This window comes from Camponotus vicinus, unplaced genomic scaffold (genome assembly GCF_025532165.1).
Source record: "Camponotus vicinus isolate PSW18456_S1 unplaced genomic scaffold, iyCamVici1.0 SCAF_12, whole genome shotgun sequence".
Classification (NCBI taxonomy): domain Eukaryota; kingdom Metazoa; phylum Arthropoda; class Insecta; order Hymenoptera; family Formicidae; genus Camponotus; species Camponotus vicinus.
The window spans coordinates 13,169,037-13,180,069 of NW_028141948.1; the positions used below are offsets into that span (position 1 = coordinate 13,169,037).

An 11,033-nucleotide genomic window follows, 5' to 3' on the forward strand; every position below is an offset into this window, starting at 1 on the left:
ATTTTTTTACTAAACACGATTACGATTAGTATCGAAACATAATTTGCTATAAATATTAATAAAAATTAATTAATTAAAAATTAATTAACGACATGAAACTGTATGCAACGATAAACCTTTATCAAATCGCAATCATTCATTACCGCGATTAAAAATTGAAACAGGTTATACATAAAAGGGGATAAGAGATTATGTTATGATATTTCGATCATCGATGCTTATAATATTTCTTTATAATATTAGAATATAATATTAGAATTAAATATATTTCGACCAATGTTTTAAATTTTCTCAACCTTTGTTAATTAAACACACAATTTAATCGAAAATCGATTAAATTATAGGAATCCAAACTATTTAAATAATCACTTCGATAATTGCGATTTTTACGGACAATAATTATTATTTTAATATTTAGAATCACAAATATATTTCATCCGTGTTACTTTATCGTTCTACTTGACAATCTAAATATAATTTGGGATGTGAGAGAACGCGAAGTAAAACAATCGAATTATAGACGCAAATAATTAGCATAACGAAAGGCTCCGTGATAAATTGTTTAATAAATAATCAATTTTAATCAATAAATTAAAACACTTCATTAATTTAATATTCTGCGTTAATGTATATTTTATAATTTATAAAATATTTCAGCGAATTATCGATAACACAGCGTTCGACTTTGGCAATATAAAATATAAACAGTAGCGTCCTATACGTTACCGCTTTGTCATCATTCGCACGGTGACTCTCGAGGAATAAAGTAGTGGTGAGAAACGCTTCGTATATTGTAATTTTTTTACTAAACACGATTACGATTAGTATCGAAACATAATTTGCTATAAATATTAATAAAAATTAATTAATTAAAAATTAATTAACGACATGAAACTGTATCGCAACGATAAACCTTTATCAAATCGCAATCATTCATTACCGCGATTAAAAATTGAAACAGGTTATACATAAAAGGGGATAAGAGATTATGTTATGATATTTCGATCATCGATGCTTATAATATTTCTTTATAATATTAGAATATAATATTAGAATTAAATATATTTCGACCAATGATTTAAATTTTCTCAACTTTTGTTAATTAAACACACAATTTAATCGAAAATCGATTAAATTATAGGAATCCAAAATATTTAAATAATCACTTCGATAATTGCGATTTTTACGGACAATAATTATTATTTTAATATTTAGAATCACAAATATATTTCATCCGTGTTACTTTATCGTTCTACTTGACAATCTAAATATAATTTGGGATGTGAGAGAACGCGAAGTAAAACAATCGAATTATAGATGCAAATAATTAGCATAACGAAAGGCTCCGTGATAAATTGTTTAATAAATAATCAATTTTAATCAATAAATTAAAACACTTCATTAATTTAATATTCTGCGTTAATGTATATTTTATAATTTATAAAATATTTCAGCGAATTATCGATAACACAGCGTTCGACTTTGGCAATATAAAATATAAACAGTAGCGTCCTATACGTTACCGCTTTGTCATCATTCGCACGGTGACTCTCGAGTAATAAAGTAGTGGTGAGAAACGCTTCATATATTGTAATTTTTTTACTAAACACGATTACGATTAGTATCGAAACATAATTTGCTATAAATATTAACAAAAATTAATTAATTAAAAATTAATTAACGACATGAAACTGTATCTCAACGATAAATCTTTATCGAATCGTAATCATTCATTACCGCGATTAAAAATTGAAACAGAGGATACATAAAAGGGGATAAGCGAATTAATTATTTTATGATCTTTCGATTATTGATGCTTATTATAACAATATTTCCTTAACAATATTAGAATTAAATTTTCGACCAATGCTTTAAATTTTCTCAATCGGCAATTCTTTTTAATTAAACAATAATTATATATCACGACATATTATTACTTTAATCTTTTATTATTACGATACATTAATACGTTAGATATATGAAATACATTAATATGTTAAAATATTTCAGCAATGAATTGACAATAATATAGTAGTCTTGTTATTATTCGCACAGTGACACTTGAGCAGTAAAGTAGTGATGCGAAATGTTTCATATATTATCAAATTCTTTCTCTAAACACGATTGCAAATGCAACGAGAATTCAAATGCCACGAGTAAAAGCAAAGAATACAAAGAGAAAAGGAGGTTTTGGTAATGGATGGATCAATAAGATATAGTAAATCATTTATATAAATTATTTATCATTTATATTATATATTTGAAATATACATATTTCTCGTTTTGTTTTATTTCTTTGATAGTGATCAATAGTGATCTCAATAGTGATTTTAAATTATAACATATATATATATATATATATATATATAATACATATACATATAAAAATTATTCCATTTTATATTATAATAATTAAAACATTTATATTATTTAATATTTTATTATTTTTTATTATTTAATATTTTTAGATACTTCTTATATTTTATAAAATATTTTATATTAATATATTTATTTCAATATTTCTTATATAAATAAATAGAAATTTTTTTATTTAGCTTGTTTTAGAAAGTTTATATCTAAGAAATATAAATTATTTTCTAATTATAAAATTTATAATGTTAAATATATCTATTTAAAAGTAAAAATGTAAAAATTAATTGCGCGCAATAGTTAGTTTTAAAAGCAATTATTTTGAACATTGCTTTATAGATTTTCTCTTATCTTTTATATTTCTATTTATCGTTTACATTTGCAAATTTAAATTTATGTACTATATTTTAAAATAAATTTCAAATTATATATTATATTATATATAAAATTATATATAATATAACCCTCCCATGGGGTACACCTTGTCGCGGTGGGAGGGCTTAGTACTTGGATGGTGCCTTGAGATTTATCTTAAATTTTTCTATTTATGATAAATCTTAAGGTGCCTGAAAAGGAAGCTAAGTACCCTTTCGCGTCGTCGGTGCCGTCAACGTGCCGCGGACGGCAAGCGCTTCGTCACCGCGTTTTCGCGTTTAACATATTCGCGTTATCGCGTTTTCGCGTTTTCAAAATCCCAATTTCGTTTTTTGTCAACGAGTCTCTACTTCCGATGCCAACTAACTGGGATGTTTCGAGTTTGCACACGTTGCTATGCAACGTACACTCGCTCTTCGTGCTTCGTGCTTCGTCAAGTGATTCGGCCCGAATTAGTTAGAACTCGATCGATTGCTCGGAATGGTCGTCAATGGGTCCCTTCTCTTTGCTCGTCTACAGCCACACGCACTGCGTGTGTTAACCCTGTCGAGGAGTCGAGTGGATTCCCCTAGGCACGATTTTCGCTCGGTAAAAGGGGTTGCCTCCCCATTTTCTAAATTGCTGAATGTTAGCATTTAAAAAATGTGGGTATCCTCTTCTTTTGCCGTCTACCAGCCTGGTGTAGCCATGTCCTGCAATTGCGGGAAACTTCGTGTTCCGGGCGAAGCACCTGAAATCGTGCTTAGCGGGTCCAGGTTCGATACGAGATAGGATAATTATGCGCGAAAAAGAGTTGATGAATTCATTTTCCTCTATTTCCGTCAATCGTTTCGTCTTCTTTCCGGTTCGGGCCTAGTCTTTGCTCGTTGTATCGTTGCATTCCCGACCTGTTGGCTCGAAGTTGATTCTTGTGAAATGAAATGGGATTTTCGCTCGTACCGAAACCGGGAGTGTCGCTGAAAGTATATATATATTAAATATATACATCGCGCGATCAAATTTTTAATTGTACCGAAATAGTGCGGGAGTGCCGTTCAGTATCGCGCGTAAAATAACGAAAATAGCGATATAAAAATATCGCTCGTGAGTGCGAGAGTGCCGTTAAAAGTATCGCGCGTCAACAACGTGAGAGGAGGAGGAGGCCTGGGAGAGGCATTTTGCATCGGCGGAGCAACCTGTTGGTGAGTATCTATTATTTGTATATCAATTGTTATAAATCGTTATAAACGAACAATAATTCGATCTTATTATTTAAATGAATTAAAAAAAAATTAGAGAGAAAGATTTTTATAAAAGTCATATAAAACTTTCTATTTAAAAAACAGTTTCAAAAATTTATAAAATTTTTCCACACGTGTTTATCTCTGCTTATTATTTTACACATCGGATATAAAATTCCGCGCAATAAAAATTTTTTGAAATATTGATTGCATTTTGTGAGCATTAATATAAATGAATTTTATATTTGTATGTTACAGACAACGTAGCTTCGAAAACAACAACTCCGCTGTTGCGCATCAGTGCCGGTGAGTGAGAAAAACTTTTATTTAACTTTAAGGTAACGGATTCGTAGAGTTTGTAGATGTAGATGTAGATTGTAGATTGTAGATTGTAGATTGTAGATAAATCCGTTTCCTTAAAATGGATGAGCTAGGATAGATTAAATTAAATAACTTTTAATAAATTCTTTCGAAATTCTTTACATCTATTGCGAAAGTATATCGAAATATTATTAATTAAAAAAAGAGAATCAAGAAAAAAAAATTTTTTGTAAAGATTTTGTCTGATTTATTGAATAAAGAACACGCATTAATAATTTTATCAATTTCATCAATTTTTGATGCTATTTTATTCTTATAACGCGCACTTATTTTATTCTAATTTCTTATAGCTCATCCATCGTAGAATTTGTTTGTAGATATTGTTTTTAAACTTTACTTTAACTTAATATAAAGCCAAATAATTAATTAATTAAATAATTTATAATATTATAAAACTTATACACACATTAATTTTATATTTTATTAGAAAATATAATATATAGAAATTTGTAATATATAGTAATTTGGTTTTATTTGAGTTAAAATAAAGGTATATTCAAATATTTAACAAATGATCGTAAAATCGAGCGATCGTTACGATGAGCGTGAAATATTTACGCTTATTTGCCGGTAATTTCGGCAAAAGAAGGAGTGTTTATCTCCTTTTTCGATCTCTGATTAGAGATCGAGTGAGAAAGTGGCCAGGATCAACGAAAAGTAAGTTCAACTGGCCTGAAGAAAAGTTTTACGTACAGTAGTACGTAATGTCGGACATTTATTCACGCGGTTAGGGAATGTAATTAGGGCACGTAATTAAAATATAGGATTAGATTAAAATATATGATTAGAGATAGGCTCTCCTCGAATAATTTCACTTAATCGAGAAGTAGGATTGTTAGAGCTATTAGGTGATCATTAAGATTTTTTAAATTTTCCTTTCAAGAAGTAGAGGATTGTTAGGGCTATTGTGTGATTAATTTAGGTGATTAATATACTATGTATTTTTTAAAGAGTCAGGAAATGTAGGGTTAAATAATATTAGGGAAAACAGACTAAGTATTTCAATAATTATATTAAGAATTTTTAGCGGGTCAATATCTTTTTGAGTGTTTTTTTATAGGTATTTTATTTATTTGAGGATGAAAATTAAATTGTTAACACACAATAATTTTTAGTACGAATTTTTTTGCAAATTTTATGTATATGAAAAATTTAAAATACAAATTTATATTAATTTATATTAAGATTTTTTTTTAGATCGATATGAATAATAAATTATATTTATGAATTTATAAGCTATTTTTAAATATAGGAATAGAAAGATTTAAAATAGATAAAGAATGAGTAGAATTTATAGAAAAGGCTTTATTATTAAAATTTATAAGAGGTTTTAATTTAAATAATATTTTTAAATAATAATTTTTAGAAAATTTATATATTTATATATTTATTTATATATTTAAGGTTTTAATTTAAATAATAATTTTTATAAAATTTATATATTTATGTACTTATATATATATTTATGTATATATTTAAGGTTTTAATTTAAATAATAATTTTTATAAAATTTATATACTTATGTACTTATATATATATTTATGTAGATATTTAAGGTTTTAATTTAAATAATAATTTTTATAAAATTTCTATATTTATATCTATTATAAGAGTAATTCCATTAATTGTATTTCATTAATTATATTTATATAAATTTATCTAAATAGCTTATATTATTAAAGTTTAATATTGAAGATATTAAGAACATTATTTTGTTTAGATATTTGTGAATATATATTATATATATATGAATAGAAATTGTATATATATTTGTATAATTGTATAATTGTATTTTGTATAATTGTATATATATGAATTTAATTATATGTATTATATATTATTTTTATAATGAAAGTATAATGTTTTATTATTAAACTATATAAATTAAAGAAGTAAAATGAAATAAATCATTAAAATTTTTTTAATATTCCTTTCAAGAAATAGGATTGTTAGGGCTATTTTAGGTGATCATTAAATTTTTTTTAATATTCCTTTAATGCACAGGGAAAATATATTAAAATCCCAATAATCTTAGGGATTAATCATCGCTAATCATTCTTGTCTGGACTATGTAAAAATTTTTAGTAAATTTTATATTATAGATATTATATGTATATTTGTATATTTTGGACATTATATCATTATTATAAGAGTAATTTCATTGTATTTCATTAATTATATTTATATAAATTTATCTAAATAGCTTATATTATTAAAGTTTAATATTGAAGATATTAAGAACATTATTTTTTTTAGATATTTGTGAATATATATTGTATATATATGAATAGAAATTGTATATATATTTGTATAATTGTATAATTGTATTTTGTATAATTGTATATATATAAATTTAATTATATGTATTATATATTATTTTTATAATAAAAATATAATGTTTTATTATTAAACTGTATAAATTAAAGAAATAAAATAAAATAAATCATTAAAATTTTTTTAATATTCCTTTTAAGAAGTAGGATAGTAGTTTGTCAGGGCTATTCCATATAATACTTACACAATTCCGGAGGCTCAAGCGTTGGAAGACTAAGGAAAGGCGCGTGGGGTTTTTAGTTGGTAGGCCCCGCCGTTAGAATGGCGGCGGGGAGAGCCCAACACTACTCCGGTGGGACCGCTAAATAGGTCCCGCCGGGGTGTGCATAAGGAGCATTTTCCCCACGTAAAAAAAAAAAAAAAAAAAAAAGGATTATTAGGGCTATTAGGTGATCATTAAAATTTTTTAATATTCCTTTAATGCACAGGGAAAATATATTAAAATTCCAATAATCTTAGGGATTAATCATCGCTAATCTTGTCTGGATTATGTAAAAATTTTTAGTAAATTTTATATTATAAAATATACATATATTTTGGACATTTTCGTGTAATAAATTATTCCATGTTATAAATTATTTTGTATTACATTTCAAATTATATTATATTTTACATTAACTTTTATATTAAATTCTGTATTGAAAGAAAAAGTTTTTCCTCGATGGTATCTTCACCTTAACGAAGGCATTTGCCGGGTGAGGAGGTTTGAGTACTGTAATGAACCTGAGAGCTATGCCGGCGGTAACATACGCCGATATTCATAGACTTTTCTTATATTTAAGATAATTTTAAGTATGATCTTAAATATAAAAGTGAATTGTGAATACCGACCGTAGTTACTGATAGGGTCACCCATGCCGGACAGGTCGAAGGGGAAGAGTCAGATTAAGAGAGATACCAAAATTATATAAATATTTGTTATATTAATTATATTAATATTTTTAAATAAAATGAAAGAAAAAGGGACAATAATAGAGAAAAAGGCAATTACAGTGATTTGAATATCTATACCTGAGAACAAATGTCCATAGAAAGTATTCCGATGGACTCTATAGGAAGGAATAAGCATGATGACAAATGATGATAATCCTTATGATTTTAACACAAAGGAATACAATAAATCATAATAATCCAAGAATTCGAAGAAGAGAATATATTGGATAGAAATGCATAATGATTGGAAATAATTAGAAATTAAAAGACAGTGTGCATACAATCTATTTATTAATAATAATACTATTTTGTAACTATATTAAATTTTATAATTTAGTACATTGTATTATATAAAGTATTAAGCATAAAAATATTATGCTGGTATGAAAATTATAATAAAAATATATAAATAATGTTGACTATATTAGAATGGAATATATGAATTCTTTATATTTTATATAAAGGAAGAGACATTTAAAATATTTTGCAACATCTATATTTTTCGAATCTTAATTATAAAAGCTTCAGAAGAATCAGTGATTAATTTAACAAATTCTATACATGTATTAATAATTAAATTTTTAAATAATTAAAAAAATGATTGATAAATATCAAAGATCATTTTACTGCTAATTGAGAAGATTTATAGAAATACAGTTAAAAAGGTTTTTATTCCACAGCAGGCATTTTGTTTTTTTGTAAATAAAAATATATAAATATGACAATGAATATATAGAAAAATATTTATTTTATCTTTGAACATTACATTGGAAGATCACAGTAGCTTTCGGGATTGAAGTCAAATTTTAACTTCTTACTTTGTGATACGACATAAATAGATATGAATCAATGAATTAAATATATATTATATTTTAATTTTTCAATGTTAACATATCTTTCGAAAAGAGATAATATATTTGTATATATACATATAATATATATGTAATTCCAGCGCATGTATTTCATGTAATGTTTTAAATTGAATATATATATATTTCTAAAAATAACGCAGATATTTCAGAATAAAGTTGTAGCCTCATACTATATATACATATGTATATATATTGTATGTGTGTGTGTTTGTTTGTGTGTGTGTATATATATATATATAGAGAGAGAAAGGACCACCAAATTTATTTAAAAAATTAAAATTAAAAATTTATTTATATTTATATACATATGCGTCTTGCTATACAGCACTGATGTTACAGGCATTTCGTGCACATAGCACGGAACAGAACCAGAAATTGTGCACATATATGTTACCCTCTGAGAACATTCGTAGACTGGCTTCGTAGTTCATATCCACGTTTTTAATGTTTACAGAGGGCGTATTGCTTTCAGGAATCATCTGGTATTAATCTAACAGAAACATATCGAGATCGAGATATCGGACAAAAGTTACATGAAAACCGCTATTCTAAAATTTCCCTTCAATTTCTGCTGCATTCTAATAGACATACGTATAAAATGAAAATCACATTGTCATAACTTTATTCATTCATTGTTTCTTTTTCCTTTTTTTTTTATAAAAGAGCGTTCTAATTTGAAAAAGTTATTTAGCATTTCGTATGGTTACATAATCACGTGACATATGTATAGTGGGAGAGCAACATAAGAGGGAAATTCCAATTTACGGAGAACACAGCTAGTATAGAATAGCGAGGTTTTATTGTAAATCTATTTGCTTATATACATATTCTAAATTATCTGATGTCGACAATTCAGTTTGGAAACATGCAAATTCACAAGCATGATTATAAGCTCTCTCGAAAGATACACATATAGAATACATACATAAAAAAATATAATTACGCAAGAAGTAGCGTAAATTTTTTAGGAATGACGATTTTAAGAATTTTGTCTTTTAAAAATGCAAAAATTTGACGTAAATTTTTCTGTAAATTTTATTATCACTTATCTACATTTATCTTAAAATTATAGGCAGATATATATATCTATGCATTTTTATATATTAGCTAAAACTCTGCACTGGGGACTTGTGCAATTAAATTGCAATTTAAAAATAAATTACAATATACAATCTAGCAGAAAACCATTATGTACATTTTGTTATAAATGCTTCTTTTTTAATACCAGCATCTATCAATATTTATATTTCAGATTATCTTTCCATGATGCATAAGTCAGAGAGAGGTATAAAACGTTGTTTAACTAATTTTATTCGCTTTCAATTCTTTATAATAGATTACTGCACGCTCTATCAATGATCTGCTTTCACTTTCTGTATTGATTTCTGTTGTACTTTTATTATCTTTATTAGGATTCTTCTTTGTATTATCCTCTAAACTATTATTACTGTTACTTATTTGTTGTAATACAGGTTCAGGTAACTTATGCTTTGTATGCCTGGCCAATTCATTGATTGCAGTTTGCAGATAATGAATTCGAGCTTCCTGTTGTAATGTAGTATTGTACAATGCCTGAATATCATCTGTAAACTTTTGTACCTGCATCTGGCGGACCTCTTCTTTTTTTGCTTCTTTCATAACTTGTCTATTATACTCCAATATTACACATCCACCAGCTACGCCGAAAATAATCATTTCACTCATCAAACTGGCGCCCAAGTCAATAGCCATAGATTCATTCAGTTTTGCCACTTTTGTAGGCTTACCAAGATTCATGATATACATCTTTGCTTTTACTTCCGCCCAATGATAAACTATAAACAATTGACAATTATACTTTATAATAGAGTTTATAAATGGAATAAACAAATACTTACATTGAGCAGGTGGCATAATGATGTAAGTCCTGAAAATTTCATGACTTTTTGCTTGATTGACAAGAAACTTGGCTAAAGGTTTGCTTATTTGTTTGATAAAGAGTACACCTAATTTAAGGGCTGGAAATACGCCGACCGGCATTTTCGCCGATTAATAGAGCAGCAGTTTCTCATATGCTTCCTCGATATTCTAAAAGATTTTTGATAAAAACAAAAAAAATTAGAAAGAGCATCTTGAATGTTAAATTCGGAATGTTGGATTCGATTCATCAAGTAGTATTTAATGTCGCGTTATTTTGTAATCGTCGAATCATCACCTTACCTAGGAAATTCTTTCGGAATATGATATCACGATTATAATTAATGTCATAACAGATCCCTATTTCGATTCTCTTTGAGCGCTGTAAAACATTGTTTCTTAGAAAGATAAATCACGTGCAAATCTCATGAGAGACACATTTTCGCAAATAATAAATCCCTTCACACAAGTGCAGTGGATTGTGATCGATGATAATGGACAGCAATCTTCATAGGCTGCTCACAGCTGATCACCGATTGACCCCGAAATACTGTGAAGTAGTCGCGAAATAGGAAACATCACGTTGCCAAATGATCAAAAAATAATTTCCCTATAAGAAATTGTCTCCATACACATCACACATACTCATTCA

The 11,033-nt window shown here is 26.8% G+C and overlaps 1 protein-coding gene across 1 annotated transcript; it reads right to left on the minus strand.

The window, feature by feature from the left end:
* Positions 1-9,692: 9,692 nt before the first annotated feature.
* Positions 9,693-10,975, minus strand: LOC145963512 (optic atrophy 3 protein homolog). Its single transcript, XM_083085546.1, has 3 exons — positions 10,685-10,975; positions 10,363-10,552; positions 9,693-10,299 (listed from the first exon to the last, which is right to left on the minus strand). Exons 2-3 carry the CDS (start codon positions 10,502-10,504, stop codon positions 9,785-9,787), a joined length of 657 nt encoding a protein of 218 aa, XP_082941672.1. The 5' UTR covers positions 10,505-10,552; positions 10,685-10,975; the 3' UTR covers positions 9,693-9,784.
* Between the last annotated feature and the right edge of the window lie 58 nt (positions 10,976-11,033).